This window comes from Ammospiza caudacuta, chromosome 1 (assembly GCF_027887145.1).
Source record: "Ammospiza caudacuta isolate bAmmCau1 chromosome 1, bAmmCau1.pri, whole genome shotgun sequence".
Taxonomy (NCBI): Eukaryota; Metazoa; Chordata; class Aves; order Passeriformes; family Passerellidae; genus Ammospiza; species Ammospiza caudacuta.
In genome coordinates, this window is record NC_080593.1 from 137591049 (window position 1) to 137614365 (window position 23317).

At 36.5% G+C, this 23317-nt stretch overlaps 1 protein-coding gene across 3 annotated transcripts in view; it reads left to right on the forward strand.

The window, feature by feature from the left end:
* TAF2 (TATA-box binding protein associated factor 2) overlaps positions 1-21569 on the forward strand; it is a 59719-nt gene extending 38150 nt beyond the window's left edge. For 2 of the 3 annotated variants that reach the window (XM_058821777.1, XM_058821853.1), the window contains exons 21-26: positions 2639-2708; positions 4234-4343; positions 6674-6903; positions 9472-9624; positions 10038-10143; positions 20022-21569. In XM_058821777.1, coding sequence (XP_058677760.1) covers positions 2639-2708; positions 4234-4343; positions 6674-6903; positions 9472-9624; positions 10038-10143; positions 20022-20287 — 935 coding nt within the window. In that variant the 3' untranslated portion in view covers positions 20288-21569. The remainder of the gene's footprint in view (positions 1-2638; positions 2709-4233; positions 4344-6673; positions 6904-9471; positions 9625-10037; positions 10144-20021) is intronic. The other variant, XM_058821928.1, reaches the window with a different exon arrangement.
* Positions 21570-23317: the final 1748 nt, after the last annotated feature.

Below are 23317 nucleotides of genomic sequence, written 5' to 3' on the forward strand. Positions count from 1 at the left end.
AAATGCTTGAGGCAGCATACAAGGGCTTGGACAGTTTATCTAAAGTGGCTTGAAGTGGACAGAGGTTATTAACTTTTTAAAGTTAACTTGTGAGAGGCTATATTACCATTAATAGTTACTTGTATAGAACAAGGCAGTTGCATACTTAGAAGAGATAACAAACTATTCTAAATAAATAACCATTATCAAATTTGATGGATGTTAATGTTCAGTGTCAAAGATATCTGCTGCAATTGAGAACTGAGACAACACTGCTTGTAATTTGAAAAAAAGAATCGCAAGGGGATTTTTGTTTCAGAAAGGAATCACATGTGTTTATATCTACCAGAAGTATGAAAATCTACACATGTTGTTTTTCCCACAGCCTTCTCCTAGACAAACTGGCAAGCTACAGACAGGATGGGTGGTCAGTGCAGTGGGTAAGAATTCAGATCATGGGCCACACTCAGAGGGTGGTGATCAGTGGCTTTTACTCAGGCTAGCAGTCTGTCACAAATGGGTGCCCAGGGAGCATCTTCAGAAATTATGTGGAGAACAGCATTGAAAGCAGCCTCACCAGGTTTATTGATGAGAATGCTGGAGATTTTCAAGATGCAGTTGGACAGAGTGCTAGATAATCACATCTAGGCTCCCTTCCCCATGGAAGGCCAGAGCAGATGATCTTGTGAGGTCTCCAAACCAGGTCTAGTATGTGGTTCTTCTGGCTAATAAGATTTGTTCTGTCTGAGGTCAGGTTTAATTTGTCATTGCTGTCCACATTGTTTCATAGTTCCTATATAAATTTGAAGAGCAGGTCAAATGCATTAGTAGCAAAGCTTTGGAAGCCTAGAAGGCTTAGTTTACACTATAAGGCAAATAGCAGGGAAGACTTAATTTCTAGCAGAAGTAAGTTTAAAACACTTTTTTTTAATCACAAAAGTGTGATGTTAGCTGGTTTTGTTATCCAGCACAATCAGCCTAAAGGATTAATCTCCTAGACTTTTCATTTTCTAATTAAAAAGCATTTTAAAATCCATTTTGTTAGTCAAAATAATTACATTTTCCTAATGAGTGTGACTTCATGTTTGCAGTGTTGCAATTCGTTGCTGTGTGGTAATAAAGTACTGTTTTTGTTTCATGCAAAACAACTTTTGTTTGCAGTGTTCTAGCTGCCTTCTCTCCCAAGCCAGAAAGAGCAGCTGTGCATTGAGCTGAGCACAGGAAGTCACTAATCCCTTAAAAGTATGTTCTCTGCATAGTTTTTCAAAGGTTTCTGGTTTTTAAGGCAAATCTGAGATTGTAGATCTGTGTGTATGGATACAGATTTGCTCTGGCATCATCCAGAACTGTGTGGCCATGCTCTGAGCAGTGCACTGTGGGAGCTACACACAGGGTACATTCTGCCTCCAAACAGGGCTTAGTGGAGCCTCACCAGTGTAACCAGCGTTGTTTTGGCTGGGAAGAGCAGGGCTGGCTTGCAAGTGGCCTGCAAAAGACTCTCCAGCCATCCTCTAAGCAATATTTTAATGTAGTTGATTCTCCTAGCCCAGAAAGGGGTCTTATGTTCTAGTTGTCCAAAGCATTTTTAAAACTTACAATAGAATGACATGCTGGTTCTTATATTATAAACAAATGCCTCTTCTGTTAAAAGCAACTTACTGTAGTGAAATAACAAAAAAATAATAGGTATTAGAATTAATTGGACTAAACAAGTTATATTTTAAAATTGTTGGCTGAAAACAATCCAAAATAAGTAAGAAATGTTGAAGTTAGGTATTTAGAGCTAAAAAGACAATTAGCTAGTGGAAGAAAGAAATGTATTGCTAGGACCACAAGATGGAAAGCAATAGAAATGGTTTTGGACCTCTCTATTCAGTAATGATTAATACACTGTCTTCATTGTTTTGAAGAAATGAGAAGAGAATGCTGCTATAAAAATCTTTACAGTTATGCACCTGACAAAAAGATCACAATAAAAATTCTTTCTTGTTTTGTGTAATGAGTGATGATGATTTCCTGTGTAGTTTCCTATTCTGCAATATTACTCTGATAATCAAAGAAATTTTGTAATATAAGTTACATTTCAAACTAACAAGCTGACTTTGTTTCCAATTTTCTACAAGCATGTGCTGATAGGTTTCAAAATCCATTTTAGCTGCAAAGTATAATGATTTGTAAAACTAATGAAGGCTAATGAGGGGAGCATGATTGCAGTTTTATATAATCCCTGTAGTAGTCCTCCTTCTGTCCTATGTAAAGATAGTAATCTTTCACAGATTCCTGTGTATGAGAATTGCATATTCTCTGCAGAAGATGTTATGCTTCTGATTCTTGAAAGGATATTAGAATGTGTTCATTTTAGGAAGCACACAATATCTAGATCAGCCTTTACTCTGATTTTCCCAATCAATGCTCATGCAAATAGTCAAATTGATTGGTATTGAACCACTGAAGCATGTAAGAGTTTTGTAAATGTTTATATTTCCATGTAAAGTAAGACACTTTTTACTTTGAATTTACTCTGTAATTAGTGGAATTCCTCTTTAGTTGCAATGATTCATGCTCTTTATGTGCTAATTCACAAACTCATGATTGTCTTCATCAAAATCCTTCCAGTTTATATATATTACTAGGCATTTTGTTTTATTTTGCTTTGCAGTTGATAGGAGCTATGAAGAATTACAGTGGCTGCTCTCAATGGTTCAAAATGATCCTGTACCCTACATAAGGTGAGTTAATAAAGAGACAGGTTTTTTTACTAATGCTGAGGCTATTAAGTAAATTCTTCACCTGGAATCACTAGAATAGATCAGATCCTTAAGTGCTTCTTCTCAAAACTGTTTTTCCTTCCTGTTATTTTACATTAATTGAAACATGTTTAGATGTTTCAACAGTTCACATCTCAAAAATGAGTATATTCTGTTCTTATTCTGCATAATGTTATTTTTGTCTTTTTTGTTCTACCTTGTGGCAGAAGTCTGAAGTTAAAGATTCTTTCCTGATCATAAATAAAGAGTATAAATATGATGTTGCATATGGCAAAAAAGTTCTTCATGATATTTAGAAAAGACAGAGGCTGAGACATAGTGCACACAATATTTGGACACCAAGGGGTGTAAAACAATTATCAGACTGTAGATGGGGTGAAAGGATCATGTGAAAAATGTGGTGAAATTTCTAGTATTTCTTGTTTCAACTTCATTTTCACATGAGTGGTTGGGTATTTCAGCCAACCATGTTTATTACAAACCTTTGAACACCAAGGTTCATAATAATTGTTTTTTCCCAACACTTTATTGTTATTACTACCATTGAAATACTGAGTTTCAAAGTTAAATAATATTACTTTTACTATCTCTTTATAGGTGATTTCTTAAAATACCATAGCTGCAAGGTTGTTCTGTTTCATTTCTGTCATTCTTGTTAATGGAAATAAATACAGGTTTAGCTTCAGTTTAAGAAGGAGATTTAATTTTATTTGTATCCTTTTAAAGAGGAGTTTAAATTTTGAATTGAGTGCAATATTTTAGCCTCTTCTAAAAGAAAATGCAAAAAAAAAAAGTCTGCAAGTCTTCTGTTCCAAATGTGTCAGACTGCAAGGTGAAAGCTGGCTATACAGAGAAAAATTGTTAAAATAATAAGTAATGAAACAAAGAATTCATTAAATGTTTTCAAGGCCAGGTTTGAAGAAACAAAAATGTATCTCCTTTCAGCTCAGTCTGTAAATACTGTAAGCAGCATGGTAAGTTCAGGATCTTCAGAAACCAAAGTAACATAAGAGATGGCATTGTTTGTTTCCAGGAAAGCGTGCAAGTCACTGGTTTTGGGCCTGCCATTTTGTATCAGTCATAAACATTTACACTAATTTAAAAACTCTTTGATATCAGTATGTAAGGAGTTTATTTGCCAGTGTTACATCTTCTTGGTAAATTTCCAAGTTAATGTGCAAAAAATGATCGTGACTAAATAGAAGAGCTTAGTGTAGCCTACAACTGTTAACAGTTATGTCTAAAAACATCCTGCTGCTTTGCACCTTACTTTTTATCTCTGAGTTATACTGCTGATGCTGAATGTGTGTCTAATGCTTATTGTGGACAGAAGGAAGAAGAAAGAAGGCATAAAACATTGGTTAAAAATTTGGAAGTAATCCTGTAAGTTTAATAAGTTTGTAAGAATATTAGAAACTGAACAGACTTTGTATCCTTAGGGTTTTTCTTTTGGATTTAATAAAGATTATTTTTGTGCTTCTTTCAGACATAAGATTTTGGATATGCTGACTAAGAATCCACCTTTCACCAAGAATATGGAGTCCCCTTTATGTAATGAAGCTTTGGTTGATCAGCTTTGGAAACTGATGAATTCAGGTTAGGGTTTTCGATTTGTTAGTGGTTTTGTTGTGTTAGACTTTTATTGTGAGGTTTTTTGAAAGAAGTATTAAAAACTTGCTGCAGAATATGCCAAGAGCTCTCTTAGTTTCAGTAGTCAGAAATTGAAAATCCAGTCTCACAAGCTGAATATCATCTATGGACTTCCAGAACACTCTTAGTGACATAGGCTACCAAACCTTGTTTTTAATTCTTCTGGTTACTGATGTAGTGTGCTTTGATGTCCTTCTGCACAGAATCATACTTGGAGTGTTCAAAATTGTACAAAGCAAGTGTTTCCTCAGATAACAGTGTCTGTGTTACACTTAGAGTTTGCTTTACATTAGATGGTCTCTTTTTGTCCTCTTTTTCTAAACTCTCAGAGAATATGAGAGGACAGCATTGATACAGATAATTTAAATGAGATTTTTAGAAGTGCATTATAGACCTAAAACTCAATTTGCCGTGTGAGATTACGAAAGATCCTAGTGATGAGAGAAGGGCTTGCATCTTTACCATTGACTGTTCTTCATTACTGAAGCAGTTTTAGCCAGTCCTGACAAACTGCCCTTTAACATTTGGCACATTTCCACACAGATTATATGTAAACATTTATGTAGCTTTTTTAGGTCATTGCAGGCTTTCTGTTCTCTGTGTGTCATTATATTCAGTGTTGAAAAGTTTACAGCTACACTCCAGGGGTTGAAGTGGAGAAACTACTAGTAGTTCAGTTTCATAGGAATTGCCAAGTGTCAGACACAGAAAATAAACAATTTTGATGTTCCCATCAGAGAATTTGTTTTTGCTTTTTCATGAGAGAAGAATGTGTGCAGTGTTACAAGCATTACTTCTTTTTGCAAGTAACAGATAAGGTATACATGCTTATTAAGGTTCATGGGGCTTTAAGCACCTAAATTTCTGTGCCTCAAGATGACATAATGTTTCAGTTAATTTTCTGTAAGGGATAACTGTGGCATTTCAGGGTGCCTTGAGAAAAATTGTTGAGATGTGACAAGCTAGCAGCCAGGTTTAAAGGTGCATGATTCTAGAATCATGAGTTGCTTTTATTTAGCATAAGCACATGTAATGGAGAACAGACTCTGATTGATATATGTAATGGGTTTTTTTCTGTGTAAATCTGAATTAAATTGATAATATCATAATAGTTCTACAATTAATATTTTTGAATGTGTCATTCTCTGAGGAATATTTTAATATTAAAAATGTCCAGATTAATATTCATGTTGCTGTCATTTGTAAGTGGGTATGTGTAGCTGGTAATTTATAAGGTGATTTGCTCTGGTAAGGGCAAGCTAAGCTTACTCCAAACACTATTTTGGCCCTATAAAACTACTATTTACAGGGATAGATCTTGTAATTTTATTTTGTGCTAAGTCTTGCACAGCCATATTAATATGGCAGTTGGCACATCTGTGTCTTGTTTACCAGATATAGTTCAATTCCTGCTAGGGAACAATATGTTCAATAAACTTGCAATCAGTCAAGAGCTGGGCTGAGTTAACACCAGAACTGCTGTATTTGCAGCACTGCACCAGATGTTAAATGTCTTTCTGTTGTGATTGGTGCCAAACGTGCTTAGACCATTTGCCTATGAAGATATTAAAGCAGTACACAGTTTGTAGTGAAAAATAATAAAAAAATAAAGCATTGCTTTATGCAGTAAGAATACATACTTTGAGTATGAATACAGATTAAAGTATTGAGTATTCAGTGAAGCTCATGACGTAGTAATGATGTTAAAAAGCATGCTTGTGCATTTCTCTTATTAGTGCAGTTTCCAGAGAGTAAAAATCTTAGTCATGCTTAAAGCTCTTGCTGTATTTTGTGGAATATCCAGAAATATTGGAAATAATATAATACAGTATAATAATATCCACAAATATTTGTGGATATTCCAGATTTATGGAATATCTGCAAATCCATTGATACAGGAAGCCAGTTTGGTAACAAAGTCTTCTATTTACTTGTCCAGTAAAAAAAACTTAAAGAGTGCAGCTTGAAAAATAAAGGCATGTGGGTGTGGTTATTTTTCTTCTATTTTTCATTATGTTATTATAGCATTTACTTTTCCAGTCTTGGTCTACTAAACCTGTCTAACTTGGAACTCAGGAAACTTCAAGCCTTCCTTTAAAACAGGAAAGTTTACAAAGAAAGCAATTAAGAGCTAATAAGAGGCAGGAGTAATGAAGGAAGTGTATCTTAAGCACAGAAAATGCCATACTCTGGTGGGCCTGGATTACTTAAACTGTTATATTTGTGGGAGAGGAGGAGATTTTATCTCTGTATTAACAATCTCTTTTGTATTTTAGGAACTTCACATGACTGGAGATTACGATGTGGTGCTGTGGACCTCTATTTCACACTCTTTGGCCTCAGCAGACCTTCCTGTTTACCATTACCAGAGCTTGGACTTGTTCTTAACCTGAAAGAAAAGAAGGCTGTACTCAATCCAACAATTATCCCTGAATCAGTTGCAAATAATCAGGAGCCTGTGATCAGTTCTAACAATCATGGGCAGTCAGTAGGATTTCAGAACACCGTAAGCACAAAACATCTGCATCCATCCTATTCAGCTGGCTCTGAGTTCTTGCATGGGTTGCTGATTTAATTTTGTATTGTGTTCAAGCCTCTCATGCTTTACCTAAGCTACCTTCTGACCTCATTGCTCTTTATTCTGTCCTCTTGAAAAGCTGGTGTGTACCATGACTTTTTATACATTTTTTAACTGTTTTGCATTGCGTATGCAAGCTTTTTACTTGGTTTTTTTTTCTAGTCTCATCATTTCTGTTCTTTATGAAACTTTATATATTGCTTATGAGATATGAAATGATTCACAGAAATGTTTGATGCTGTGATGAAAGCTTTTTTCATGAGACTGTTTCTTATAGGCAAGTTATCCAGTTTTCCAAAACAAAGCCTTTTATCAGTAAATCTATTGCATCTTAAAATACATGGATACTCCTCATTTTAAACAACTTAAAGTGATGTGAAAGTTGAAATTTTAACACATCTGCATTGAACTTTGGTATTGTGCTCTGAAGGATTTGTAACAACTTCTGAAGAATGGCATACATTCCGTTTGGTATCTTTCTGGATTTGGAGGCTTCAGTCCTAACACATATTCCATTGCATAGTTAGAAAATATTCCATTGCATAGTTAGAAAATAAATTTTTATGAGCTATTAAGGTCATACTTTCCTCAAGAATAACTGCCACTGCTGCAAGACCAAGTATTTTTTGTTGGACAAATTTAATTGTGAGGGGGGGAAAAAAGTCAACAGACATGGAAATAATAAGTGAATTTTTTTTAAGTTTCAAAATCAGCATGTGATTAGCATGTTTGAAACTCTTTCCACCCTTTTGAATAGGATGGTTTACTCTTACTTTATAATAGTTAATGTCTAAATAGTTTTTATTGAAAAGTATGCTGAGAGTACTAATTAACAGTACCCTGCAAGCCCTTTCCAGCAGGGGGAGAAAATGCTGGTAGTCAGATATTGTTAGACTTGTCCTGCATATTTACAGAGCATGTTGTAAGTCCTAATTTGCTGCACCTAATCATTAGAATTAAATAGCAGGAGGCATTTTGTTGGCAGATTTTTAGGCTGCAGTTTAATGAACACCCAAACTTTTTTTGCAACCAGACTAACAAAAGATTTCTTCTTCTTCTTTTCCTAAACTTTCCTCTCCCTTGTGCTAGCATAGTAGTGGTCCCTGCTGGATCAGGGAGGATCTGGTTGAACAGTACCTTTTTATGAACAAATATTTGAGTTTCCTGAGCCAGTTTGTCACATAGTTGTAAAAATGCTTGTGGCACCCCAGGAGAGAACCGTGTATGGATGAGGCTGCTTCATTTAGCAATGTACTGGTTTGCACTGGTGTGGAAATACAGCACTGGTATAAGCCTCAGTTTGTATTTCATCCCTTGTATCTTCTCCTATTCCTCATCTTCATTTTCCTACCCCTTACCTTAAGGTTACCATTTTCACTGTAACTTCCCCAAAATTCGAGGAACTGATTTTCCAGTAGTGTAAAACAAAGACTGCCTCTTACATCAGACAAAGTTAATCCAGAAGTGTTTCACAATAGCAGTGCCTTGGACAAAGTAATAGGCATGAAAAAGGGAAATGCATATTTGAGGGGAAATAAGAGTAAACAGGTGATTAAATTTATCAGATTAACTAGATTCTTTAAACTAGACATACACTGAGAGCATAAATGTGTTAAAATCAGTACTGATAGAGTAGTGCCACTGAAGCTGCTGAGGATGATTGAAGTTGCCCACTTCATAAAATGGAGCTTGAATTGTTCAGGGCAAGAGTTTTGGGGCTCGAGTGCCTTTTGTAGGATAGAAGAAGAGCAGTTCAGGGGAACAGTATATGCCCTTTAGAGTATATGGTATCTATGCCTGTTATACTTTTTAGTGAGCTTTTAATTATGTTTGCTTCTGTGGATGCTTTATTTTACCTTTTAAATTTAGTCTGTTGGATTTCTTGAAACACCTATCTCCTATTTTCATTACTATATGTGTAACTTAGGACTCTCCTATTTTTCTACTTCTTTGACCTTGCTCTTTTTATAATCTAAGCAGTAGTTTACAAAACAGTTTTATTCTTTTTTTAATAAATATTGTAGAAAAATAAAGAAAAAATTATAAGTACTCATGATTTGTACTAAGTAAAGTAAGCTTTAGCTTTTAAAACAAACTAAAAGAAGATTTAGCTAAATCCCATGTGTAGATCAGAGGCTATCACAGTTTTTCAGCTGAGATTTGTCCTGAGGAGAGTCTGCAAGGCACAGATTTATAGACAGGCTATTCAGAGGCAGCAAATGTTGTTGCACACCAACAGTACTATGATTGTGGGAAGCGACAGAAAAGATGCCAATGCTAGATATGCAGAGGGAGCAGATAGAACTAAAGAGAAACTATGTTTGTAGGAGTGGTTGGCACAAATCCATACAGGGTTTTAGAAAATACTTCTTGCCAGAACTACAGAGAAAACTTTGTTCAAATCACCCACTTAGAAGATTTTTCAGGTATCAGGTCGCTTTCTCTGAAACATGGATCTTGCTATCTTCTAATTTTGGTCTTTTAATGCTGCTTCAGGAGGATGATCATCTTATTAAGGAAACAGCATCCAGCATTTCTGGTCATCAGCAGGGGGTGAAGAGGAAGGCTGATATGCCACTCGGGTCTCCATTGGAGCCAGGGCAAATACTAGAGAAGAATGAAGACAGTAAAGTCAAACTCAAAATCAGAGTAAGAAATGGAAATTCAACTTGCACAATGTGTAGGGTGTTCAGAATAACAGCAATGGCGTCTGCTGGCTTCCCTTGAAGCTGTGTTGAAACAAAAGGCTTGCTGTGTATATATGTACAGCAGTTGTTTTGCTTACTTTGGCAAAATCATTTCCTATCAGATTCTTTATTGGCTGGCAAGAGCTAAAGTTGACAGATAGTGCTCTTGTTCACACAGCTTCACAGTAAATTAGAAAGAAGGAAAGACACTGACCCTTTTTAATTTTACTGAATTTTTATTCTTTTGCAGTGGTAGATATCACTTCCTTTCCCTCTCACCCCCAGTTTACCTCAAAAATAAAATATATTAAATTCTGCTTAGTAATGTTTTTATGAATTATTAGCATCTGCTTATTTTTTTTCCTGATGTCTTAGTTCTCAAACTCTCAGGAGGAAGAGGAAATTGATATGGACACAGTTCATGACAGCCAAGCCTTCATTTACCATCATTTGAATATGCTGGAGAGACCATCCACACCAGGTATGAGTAACTTTATGGGCAAGGTGGTTGTATTTTTTTTAACTACTTCAGTTGTGAGGTGTTTTTTGCTACTGCTTATTTTCATACTTACAGTGTTGGTAAGTGTTAAATGTTACTGGAATTCCAGGAACTGCAGAAAGGGTGCATAAGAATATTTCTTTAGGTTTCAGTAGATGCACAGAAAAGTGTATACATATGTATTTTTACACATATCTAAGAAAAGTATAAATCATGCTGATGAAAGTGAAAAGCTAAGGAATGAATAGAATAGCACCAAGTTTAATTAGAATCCCATAAGTAATTAGGTAAAACTTGTTTTGAAATTGTTGTCATTTAAAAACAATTTTGAAGATTAAAAAAATAGAAAGAGTCCTCAGATAAAAAAACCTCTCAAATATTAATGATTTATACCTTAACATTGGCAAATGTTAAAGCCTCAAAGATATTTAGAAGATATTTAGAAAGTTGAAAGGATTGCATCTGTGAGTGAAATTGTTTCATTTCAAGCCCTTACTTTCTTTAATTACTTCTCTTAGGATCTTTTTTTATACAATACTTGACAAAATTATTCTCAAGGCATAGTGTTTCTTAGAAACTTTAAAACAGGTTGAACTTCCACCTTTTTTGTTTCTCTGTCTGTAGCTAAAAAAATTGCTGGTTTGTCTCATTTTCTCAAAATGTTTTAACCATGTGTCTGAAGTTCAGTTCCAGAATGTGCCAGTGGAGCAAAGCTGAGGTCATGTGACAATGTACTAATCATTTTGAGGGATCTTCCATAGAGATTCAGAACAAGATTTTAAGGTTGCAGTACTGTATTGTGTAAAAGTGAAGTTTTTGTGTTTAGATTTCAGAGTAATTACCCTCTTGGTTGTTTTTCTGTTTTTATCCAGTGACTGCCCAGTGTAAAACAGAAACAGACCTTAGCAGCAGGATCTGGAATGTTGGTTCCATCTTGAGTTGCCCTAGGTCCTGAGCTATGCTGGCAGGTGACCTTACCTGCTTTCCCTGTGACCAGGCAGTTTAGTGGCCCCATTTAAGAGAAGGGCTGGTGGGAGCTGCTGCCCTGAGGATCCTGCTGAGGTTGGTGCCTTGGTGCCAGTGGTGCAGAAGCTGGAGGCTCGTATCCCGTTATGAGCCTTGGACATAACGTTTTTCCTTCCTTGGCAGATGTTCTAGCCACTAAGGGAGTTTATTTCTTTCTTTTGATTTTTATTTTTTTAATAAAATGTTACTCCTGTCACTTCTCAGCTAAGAAATTAAGGTCATATGGGGACATTAAAACACAGGGAGGTCTAGTTTCTGGATTCCAGATGGCCTTCAGTTAATGACATGTGCCGACAGCCAACTCCACCAGGACAGCTTTGCTGTTAGGTATCTAGAGTAGCAAAACCCACGGCTTTTTTACTAACTTCAACAGGGTAAAGGGGCAGGTTGCATATAGGTTACTCTCATGAACTTAGGAGCCTATATCTGCAAAGCTTTAGTTTAAACTTCTCAGAGCTGCTTTGAGTTTGTTCTCAATGTTATCAACCATCACATTTTCTGTTGTGGCACAGAATAAAGCATCCAGGGCATGCAAGTGCAAAGCTGATCTGCTGAGGATTAGTATCTATAACTCTTACATGATATTTTGGAACAAATTTTTCACTAGATTTACACACTCTATGGAATATAAAGTCATAAACAAAAGTCTGCCAAATCCATCACAAATGGGACTTAGGGGACCCTCTGTGCGCCAGCTCTGTGCTCCGGGACTGTTGTGGGTTGAGTTTGTGCTGGGGGTCAGGAAGGGTAAAGTCTGACTAAGAGTGGAGCAGTGGCCACTTAACTGGTGCTTTTATAGACCCCCAGCAGACACAAGCTGCTTCAAGTCTCACTTGTGTCCTGAATGACCTTCTCACCTCTGTTGTTTACACATTCAGCACGCTCGGATGCATTTTCTTTCATAGGTAATAATGAGACAAATGCCAGGTTTTGCACCAGAATTCATTTTAAATAGTAAGCCTTTGAAAAACATTGTTTTGAAACACTTCAGATTATTTTATTCTTTTTATTTTTGTTTGTGTGGTTAGAAACAGTTCCACGTCACATATTTTTTGTTTCTAAAATTTCACCTCTTTCTTATTCATGGCATTTTTCTTAGAAGCAGAGATATATGCTTTACAGACTGAGTATATAAAGCTAGTTCAATCTTTAGGAAATGGTATACTGCTGAGAAGAAACAGATGGGGAAGAATAAAAGCATACATAAATAAAATTGTTCACACATAGCAGTGTTCTGTTTTACAAAGGAATCCCAGGGCCTGTGAGGTTTTACAGCAGTGATGGAGGATGGGTGCATTTCAGGGAGTGATTATTGTGAAGCAGTTTGACAGGAGGCTCTGAAATGGTCTCAGTGTCTTGTTAGTAAATCTGCCTCAGTTCTGACTCCTTGGAAGGAGTGAGCTCTTAGTCTGCCCACAGTGCTCCTCCCCCAGCTGTGGGCTCTGTCCCCACGTGTCACATGAGGTGTTAGGTCATCAGCTGAGCACAGCATGTGAAAAGCAGCTGCCAGGAGGAAGTTCACGTTGGGTCCTGTAGTATCTGTATTTTTTGCTGGATTGTTGTGTTATTGTTTTTTTTCCATTTCCCAGACCACCCCAAATGATCATTTGGATTTGGTCAAGTTGATGTAACCCCCCTAACAGGAAAATATTTTCCTTTAAAAGTCGGGGTTGGGGGAGTGAGGGTGAGAATGTTTTTGCATGGTTCTGCCCATGGATGTGGAAAGTTAAGGCTGAGACAATAACAAAAAGTTTTCTAATACAACACGTGCTGGATTACAGGTTTCAGTGTTATAATTACAACACCTGTCCCAGTTCATACAGAAAATAATTGGTTTAAATCCTACTAAAGCATCCTAACTATGATAGTAAAACTGTGGACTCTGGCAGTTATAGGGGAATCTAATAATTTTATCAAGAAACTATTAAAACAAACAAAACATTAGTTGTGAATTGTTTAAAGAATGCTGTTGTGATGATTACTCATCTGCCCTTAGGGCTGGAAACTTGGTAGCCTCCTTTGAACCTCCAAGGCTCTGCAAAGTTACATTTCTAATGTGAGAACAGATTTTATTTGCTATTAATCATCAAGAATATTAGGAACACTCCCTTCACTTAAATCTTAAGATAAAAGACTTTCAAGATGAGATTTTCTGTAAGCAACAGATTTGATCTCTCAGGCTGCAAGGTGACTTGTCTTGCTTTGTTGACTTCAGTGAAATCAGATAAAGGTACACTTCTTTAATATTTCACTCATCTGAAAGTACAGTATGTCAGAAGTAACCTTTAAAAGGTTCTGCTGTATCTGTCAGTGGTTATTGATTGGCCTGGTCTTTTCTGCTTCCAAAATAAATGCCTGGCTGTAGGCTGGAAATGAACTTTTTCCGACTAGTTTTGATGGTTTGAAAGTTGATAAAAAGCAGCATCCAATTCTCTCTTTATTTCTGCAAAGGAAAGAAAAATAAGATACAGTGATGTTGTCTTAGTGCACTGGCATTCTTTTTCTGATGACATTCAGGGGCAGTGAGCTTTGAGGACATCCTGAGCATTCAGACTCAGATCAAACAGATTCCTTGGCCATTCTGTTAAATCTTTTGCAGTTTTCTGGGATAGTCAAATTGGAAATTGGTGCTGCTGACTTTGTGGTTGCTCTGTTTACTGTGTAGATGAAACTTTGGAGGTCTAGACCACAGTCATAATGTTGATCAGATTGTGGTCTTGTTTATCACAGTTACTGCACTTTCAGGTAATTATAGTTTATCTGGATTGACTTTTTTTCTGAAACATTTTGAAACTGGACATACTGCATATGCTGCAGTAAAGTGTAAACTACTGTAGTTATTATGTTTAAACAGTACTTTTACAGCAGCAGATCCAAGCCTGGGGTGCAAATCACTGCACCTGGAGTTTGGATGCAGGAGTAAATAGGAATTCAGTCCAAGCTGTGTGAGAAGCCCAGTCCTCTGCAGTTAGGTGAGAGTGCACCAGTACCTCAAAGTCCACCCTTTAGTGGCTCTCTGCCAAAATGTGCTCTGAAAACATCAGCACACAGACAAATACATAAATGAACACTTCTTGGATTTGAGGGCACCACTGACAATGATGGCTTTTTGCTTTACATTCTAAGGAGGTAAATGTTGTTACAACTGTTCTGATAGAATACCTTTTCGTAACATATAGTATTAATACAGTATCTGTTACACTTTATTACTCAAGATATAACTGTTTCCAAAGTGGTAGCTCATAGGCTTTGAGGTTTTAGATAAATTTGTCTCACTAAAGTAGTATGTGGTTAATAGTACACTTCACAAGGAATGGTGTTTTCCAGTGATTTACTCTAAAAAAAGCAGCTTTAATAGAAACAAACCCTACAGATAGTGACAACAGAAATGAGAATTGCATCAGTATGTGGCTGCAGTGTGGCAACTCCATGATTTAATAAAAAAAACAATACTGTAGCTATGTCTCTGAGAAAACAACTAATCACTCTCAAATCTAGTGGATGAGTAAGGCTAGCAAGTTTTCAAGTGAACTACCTGAAACTGATAGAGGAACACAAAGTATTCTGAATTGGCTTCCTGATTTAGATGTTCTTTCTTTCAAAAACAGGGATTTCACTAGAAAGTTCCAGAATACTAAAATAAATATAGTAAAAGTAACATCTCATTTAAGATATTATTTTAGTCTAAGGCAATATAGTTGTTAAATGAAAGTCAGATGAGAAAAGCAAACTTTTTACCAGTAAAAACTGCATTTTAGTTAAAACACCAACTTGTCTATACAATACTTTAGTTTTACCTGTGGTATAGGTATAAGAAATTGTCTATCTGGTTTTAAATCCCACTAAAAAATTGAAGTCAAATTAATCTGTAAATTTTAACTAGTTAAAATGTTTATGTTGGTTCCAAATTAACTGATTTGTTTACCATATCTTCAGAAAACATTTTGGCTGGTTTTGTTTTTTTAACTAGACCTTTGTTTTTCACCCTCAAACTTTAATTTTTGTCCCATGGACCTTAAAAGAGCACTTTTCTAGAGAGAAAATTGATAACCCTTTTCAGAGATGTATAATTTGAAAATTCTGGTGCTTTAGACTAATTACAGGACATGGCATTCTGGAAACCTGAAATCATTTATGCTTGGTAACTTTTTCTATATACTTTGTTGGTGGTTCAACAGATGCATAAACACAGCATTAAATTAAAAAATAGTGTGTCTTGGATGTTTCCAGAGTAACACTAAAAAGAAAAGAAGAAATAAGGAAAAACAGGGTCATTTTGAAACTGTTTTTATGGTATTTTCCATTTTCTGAATGTTTTCTCTTTAGAGAAAATGCTAGTCAGAGATGCACGTCAGCTGCTCTGCAAAGAGAGTGCATTACCTTTCTCATTGGTCAGCTTTCTTTGGCTTCTGAGGGAGACACATGAAGTGTTTCTGCACTTGTATCAACCTCCCCCTCTTCCCAGAGCCTGTCCTTGTCAGGTGCTGCAGCACCAGCCTGTCCTCAGGACCAAGGGCTTCAGACTTTGCTGTGATTTGTGAACTTGTCTTCTCCCTCTCTGATGTTTCAGTAAATTAGGGTGCAAATGGGATTTCAAACAAGTGTCAATTTGTAAAAATCCTGTATCAGCCAGCTGTTTTACGTTTATTGGCCATGCAAAGAAACAGAGGCTGTAAGTTTGTGGCATCCCACTCTCTTCACACAAAATCAGAAGCATAGGAGGGACCATATGAAACATCTCACAGAAGCCTTTTGGCATGTTAAAGTCTCAAGTTACAGGTTTTCATACTGTAAAAGTTCAAAAACAAAATATGGGAAAAATAGGTGAAACACTCTACCCAACAGTATAGTTCAATGCTAATGCACCAATGAGCACTAAAACTTAAGTGAACAGGGTGTTAGAATTATCTGACACCAATTTGTATTATGACAGCAAATGTTACTTTAACGCTTATCAGGATCCAAATCCCTTTAATTTACAGCATCTGTGTTTTCATATTTTATTCTCTCTCACAACATCTACAGCATTTGTATTTGTCCCTGAGGCAAATGGTACACAAATATTCTGATCTTTCCCCCATAGGATCATAATCTTGTCTAATTTTAAGCACCTACCCAGCTAGCTGGAACACCACAAACCCAACAATTACATTGGCCTCTCCACATCCTAAACAGGAGGAGATCCATGTGGACAGACACATGTATGTGCATTTTCTTCCAAGGAATGCTACTAACCACTTCAGAAGGAGCTCCTGGGCTCGCCCTCCACTCCACTTATTTTGTGTTTGTGTGTTTGTGAAACCCGGGTTTCAGTCGTGCTCTCTGTGCCAGGAAGAAGTGGGTTCCCTGCAGGAAGAGGGAGTGCTCTGTGCCTCTTTGCTCTTCTTCCCCTGTTGATAAAAGGATGATTATACTTCCCTGTGAGGCAATTTCTATTTAGTCTTATTTTCCTTAACTACACTTGTCATGTTCCTGGCATAGGCTTTAAGTAGGAAGAAAAAAAGGTTCTGTAGATTCAACACTGAATTTTATGCATGGAGATCTGTAACATTTTTGATAGAGCTTTTATAGGTCTGTCCATTTTGGCACACAACTGAGTTTAGTAGTTTTTGACCAGTCTTTTGGAGCCATCATCCAGGATCGATATATTTGATTCTTGGTTTCAAAGCACTCTTTAACAGTAGGAGGAAATTTTCTGGATAGCTTTTATTTTTGCATTTAAAAACCCAAGAGACTAGTGTCACTATTGTGGCTCTCTGAAGAAATGGTGTGTGTACTCCTGTTGCTGGCTCAGTAGAAGCAGATTTTTGTAATGTCATTCTTTCATTTCTTACTGATGTCTTTTCCATATTACCAATGTTTACTGCCTCCCTTAGTGTCAGTAGCCCTTGAGTTGCAGTTGGATCTCATTTCTCCCTTTCCTGAAGATCATCTTGCCTCTCTAGGTGGTCACCACCACCCTTTGGTCCTGATAGTTTCAACTACTGTTGTATTTGCTCCCTCACTTACCCCAGTCACTGGTGTTTAAATGCTTTAACAAACAGATTTCTTGAATAACACACCTAAAATAAGTAATGAGGTGATAATACAGTGTTGCCTTAGCAGAGCTGGAAGTTCAGTAAACTGCGGGAAATTAGCACAAGTGGCAGGTCATGTAACAGAGTCAGGAAAGTCTGTTTGGTTGCATCCTCCATCTTCACTTGACACTACTGCTACATCATCCCTGCAGACTTTAACCAGTGTTTTTATACCAGTTCTGGTTAAAGTTTTTTAAGTTCAGAGGCTTAGCTTCAGTTTGAGGTTGTTACAACTGTAGTGTCTAGACTTACAGGTTTAGTTTCCATACAAAAATAACTCCACAATTTGGAATTAATGGAGCTTAGAAGTTTTAAGAGTTTGTGTCATGTTGTGTGGGTTTTTTCTTCTATTTGAAGTTGGTTTGATTTTGCCATGTGTATATTAATGTATCATGTGCCTGTAGCTTGAGAACATATGAGAATGTCTTCAGGACTTTAGGTCATCTTTTGTACATTTTCCATACAACCAACCAGTGGTCTTCAGGCTTTTTGCCAAGACCTTTATTTCTGTGTTTCTGGGAGCTCTGTTTGTGTCACTGCCACAGTTCACCTGTAACTACTGCAGCTTATTTTAACAGTATCAAATACTGCCTGCTTTGGCTTTCTGAGATACAACCTCCACCCTTTCCTTTTCTAATGCCCTGAGCCAGATATACTCCTTTTTTCACCATTGTGTCATCTGTTTAATGGCTGGTTTTGTATTCTTGCAGCTGCTAAATAAAGTTGTCTAAACAGTGGATGTTTAGAGGAAGAAGCCCAGGTTATGGGGATAGATTTAGATATGGGAGGAATTCCTTTTAAAAATAGAATTGGAAATAGTTACATAGTAAAGCAGTCTTGTACCTTTTTGCATCAAATGCAGTATACTTGCACACTTGTCTTCATTGTTGAGAATAGCACCAGACAATGTAAAAAAATGGTAGTAGAAATGCATTAAAGTCAGCAAGTGGAAATTGAAATTGGTGTGCATCTCCTCTACCTGCCATAAGATACATAAAAAAGTAAAGTTGTGAGTTCCAACAATAAATTTTTGCATTGGTAACATGAGCTTACTGCTGCTTAGGTCTGATTAAGTAAAATTTAAAGCCTTTAAAATAGCTTTATATTAGAGATATATATTTCAAGTTTATGCAAAACTATTGTACTTCAAACTAGCCTCCTTCATAACCTCAACAGAATTTTATATTGCACCATATTCCTCTCTTCTGGTTAAGACCAAACATATTTCTAGAAAGACATCATTTTGCTGCTTAAGACTTCAAGCAATAGAAATTCCACCATGTCCTGTAGTAGGTTATTAACTATCCTCACTGAAAAAAAAAGAAAAATTCTGTTTCTATTCTGACTTCTAAACACTTCATATAGATGTAGATTTTGTTTTTCCCAGACATATTTATAAACAAACAAAATCCAGAACAGCTGTACATATATGTATGCACATATATAGGAAAATCTAGAGTTTTTCATATATATATGCAGGATTGAATCAGTCTTCAGTCTTTCAGGTGAGGATAGAAAGATTGCATGGAAATTGTTCTCAATACTTGCTTGTCATAGTACAAGGAGCTGTCTCTTTAGACTTCCAGGAATCATTACCATAGACAAATCATTCTTGCCTTTAGAGTTACACAACCAACCAACAAAAAGATGTACTGGGAAATAAATGTGTTTTCAAATATACAGAAAAAGATAACTGCACAGAAACATCAAATAACATCATTTCTTGTTATTTAATTGGGATATTTTCACCAAAAACTGGATGGGAGAAAGCCCCATATTTAAAGTAGTAATGAAGAAACTCTGTTGTAAGTAATACTTAAAGGATTAGTTGCCTTCAAAAGTCTGCTGGTGCTTTTCTACATTTATGGAGTTGTTAAAGCATCCTTGCAATGTGAGTGATTTGATTCAATTTCTGACTAAAGGAATCAGTATTCCTACCTTCCAAGTGTTTCCACTCTTCAACAAAGGTATCCTTAGAGTAATGCCCTGTAATCTCTACTATTGGAGCTATTGCAGGCTGTCTGAAATAATGAAATATTAAATTAGCCAGAGAGAGAATGAAAAAGTCATTCCTGAATTGAGATGTCATGGATCATATCTCCTTCCTCAGGTTCAGATACCAGGCTTGCTCAGTAAATAGCTAGTTCTAGTCTACTTGTGAAATATATAGTGATAAAGATGGTATCGTTATCTTTATTGGGATTTGGTTGTGTTCAAGAAAAAAACCCTTGCATGAAATAAGCTAAATTGGTTGCAAGAGGCAATTTTTAGAAAAATCAATTTAGTTTTCCGTTATCAAAAGGTTTGTGTGTTCTTGCAGGGAGCTTTACCTCCCAACTAAAAAGAGTTCACATCCCAAAAATGCACTTTATTATGCCAGTCTTAGCACTTTATATGAGAATTTTCACAAGCAATTATATTCGCATCATTCAGTGGCCTTCCTACTCTATTTAGAAGTGAATTTCAGGAAGCTAGTATGACTTAAAGTTTCTTAGAGCTCTTTACAGTTCCCAGTTGTCTGGGACACTTTTATGCTATTGAGGAAATAAGGATCATCTCTAAAAATTGTCATAGTGTGAGAACTTGAATGGACTGTTCTGAACCTTCTCTGAAGCTAAATGGTACAAACATTGTAACAGATTCCATGGTTTTATGTTTAAATTATAATGTAGGTTTTATCTAATGTTTCAGAATTCCTTATGTTTGGAAACAATGCAGGTTAAACATTTGCTAATCCCACTGAATCCATTCTTTCAGGTAAGGAACAATCTTCAGGGGAGATAAACATGCACCCTGTCTCAGCAGCTCCACTCTCTGTGTTCAGCAAAGAGTCCAACTCCTCAAAACACAGCGACCACCATCACCATCACCACCATGAGCACAAGAAAAAGAAGAAGAAACACAAGCATAAGCATAAACATAAACATAAACATGATACTAAAGAAAAGGAAAAGGATCCTTTTGTTTTCTCTAACAGTCCAGCCAGTGCACGATCAATCCGTTCCCCATCACTTTCAGACTGATACCGATGGCTTCTCTGAAGTTCAACTTGAAATACTCTTGGAGTGGTTAGAAGGATGTACATAACTATAGCTTCTATCTTTTTCTATGGAACTAAGAACATGTGAATTGTCTTAGCAATTCAGAAGAACCTTTGAAGCCTTCTTTTTGCATGTGTGGTTGTTGAAATCTGATTCAAAAATATGGTTTATGATTCTGACTCATTTTGTATTTCACTGTTCTCCACACCTCCCACTCTTTTTTCCATTTTAAACAAAGAAAACAGCCCTTTATGTAAGGGCCCCATGTCCACTGGCAACCCCCTGCACATCACGCTTACCATGTATTGCCAGAATCAATTATGGTTTAATCCTTTGAAGAATGTTAGAAGCAGAGTATGTTTTGAGCAGAAGCCAATTGCCAAGCCTTTGGTGACAGCCTGTTTCCAGAGCAGTATTGTATAACTAAGTGTAGGTCTCCTCAAAAGACAGGGATTTTCTTTAGTCTTCAGCTGACCTGTTTCTTGCTTTAACCATTGCAACGTAATGTCAGACTTCTAAAAGAACAACAGTATGTAGAACATTTGCATTTGCCTGATACTAAAACTCATGAAAAATTTCAGGCTGCTTTTAAGCTGGTGGTATTTATTATGGATATGAGCCTTTTAATATGATTAAATTCTGCAATTGTTTTTGGAATTTTAGCAAAATGCATAATGCATGTTTTGTCCTGTAATTAGGCTTTTAAAAATCCAATAAAGTTTGCGAATTATTTTGACAGAGGCAGGATTTTTTCTTTAAGCTTACATTGGAATATGTTTTTGAAAGATGCTTGCTAAAATTTTAAAAATTCTGAAAAGTTTAAAAATTAAAATACTGAAAAATACATATTTCTTCCTCCTGATGGGTGGTTTGTTTGAAAGCAAGATGAGCTCAGGAATCCACAGGAGAAATACGTCAGATTTAACTAGGTCTGGGAATTGAAATGATGGATGCATTTAAATTTCTTTAGCTGTGTTTTATGCAGTGTACTGTTTACACCTAGGAAGTGTTTTATTTAAAAATTTTAAAATAGTTTTAATAATAGAGATAAATAATCTCTGCTACTTTTTATCTCTTCTCTTTATATGTGTAGAGGCAGTGTTTTTATTTCCATGTACTGGTTAGCTTCTGTTGCCCAGAGTTCACATAGCATTCTATAAGACGATTGTATTTGGGTTAAATATTTTTTTTTTATCAATTTTCACAAATTTTCATGAGAGACTGATTCTCCTTCTTAGAGAAAGAGAGAAAGTTCAAGAGGGACCTAATAAGACTTTTTTAAGCCATATTCTGTTTCATGAAAGTTAATAAATACTTTTGTATTCTATACCTGCTGGTGAATCCTGTAGTTCTTGGAATAAAAAGTTACCTGTAGGCTAGAAAGATGATAGGCTCAGGTACTTTGTAATATGCACATACTTACTTTGTTATTCAAACACCACATCCTTTTAATAGTGCACAGATAGTTGTGCTAATCATTGCCCTTGGAACCCATTTGGGCTGGATTCAGACACAACAGGCCTGGGCAGCCCTGCAGCCTCTCCTGATTTGCTTTGCCAGGTCAGGGAAAGCCCTCCTGGGTTTCCTTTTAGCAGTAACTGCGAGCTCCTGGAGCTTGGGTGAGCTAAAGGTGCAAGAGGAACACCTAAGCATGGGTTGGATGACGTGCTGGGTGTGTTTTGGGTACTCACCATGTGCACAGCTCAGCTCAGCTCAGCACTCCTTGTGAGACAGCGAGTCATAGCTCAATGGAAATATTCTGAGGTGTTTTTCCCTTGGCTAAGCAGTGATGTAACAGTGCCAGGGCTGTTTGTGGGAGACCTGGGCTAATAAGCAATGAAAGTTGGCATTGTTTGGGAGATTGAAGGCAGATGCATTTATGTTTTAAAAATGAGGTCATGGATAATTTATATTGGTGTAGTTTCTACTTTCAGAGATGTGGATTTACACTCTTAGGCTGAGAGGAAAAGTATTGTTCAGTGATACAGGCACAGAACTGAGGCAGAGCTGTAGCACAGGAATTCTGCCATCAGAGGTTTTGCTGTATGACTAATTGAACTATTAAATACATGCTGAGACAATATGGTGAAGATACTGCCAACAGAAAATTGGAAGGTAAGGGAGGGAGGGGGAGAATCTAAAAAAACTTTTTCTAATGCAGTTTCTGAGGTTACATCATGTTCCTGGTTCAGAATATCCATTAGTGTATTTGATGGAATACAAAGTTTGAGGTCTCCAGGTGGTGCAACATGGACAGGCTGTGTTCACAAACTGGTAAGTGTGCTCAGAAATCAGAATAATTTGGCAGATTGCACAGGTGATTCAAAGAAAGCAAACTGGAATTCAGAAGGAATGAATGTGAAATACTGAACTCCAGGGAAAAGGAAGTGTATGAAAGCAAGCCATTCTCCCCATCTAGTATGCTGCAGTGAAAAAAAGCATCTGCTTGCACAGAGGTGAGCAGTTTGATACTATGGCAAAAGTAGAAGTTACTTAAGGATTAACAGGAATTTTTCAATATAAGATCTGAAAGTAATTGTTCTATTGAGTGCCAGTGATTTGGGGCAAAATATTTTAAGAAGTGGGCATATGGAAACAAGATTGCATATAAGAAAATATATAAACAAAACTGAGTATTCCTGTCTAGAATAAATTAGGTCTGAGGGAGGAACTCGCCCTTCACGTACCTAAAATATTGCTACAACAAAAAGTGTTTTTCAGTTGTTATATTTCCCTTGGGATGGGAGGTATTACCTTTATTCACAAGAAAAAATATTTTTGTTGAATATTAAGATAAAAAGCATTCCAGCAGGCACCCAATGATGAGGTGAAAACTCATTTCTTGTAGGCTTTAAAGCAGCAGATTGGCAAACGTTTGGAGGGGATGTTTATGGGATGCTGCACCCTGCTGTAGTGCAGGGACCTCACTGCTATGGTTGTTTTTGTGGTTTCTTTAATCTTCCATTTTTGTCAGTGAAGTTCTTGTGGTGCCTCCCTGGATGTGACCAACAC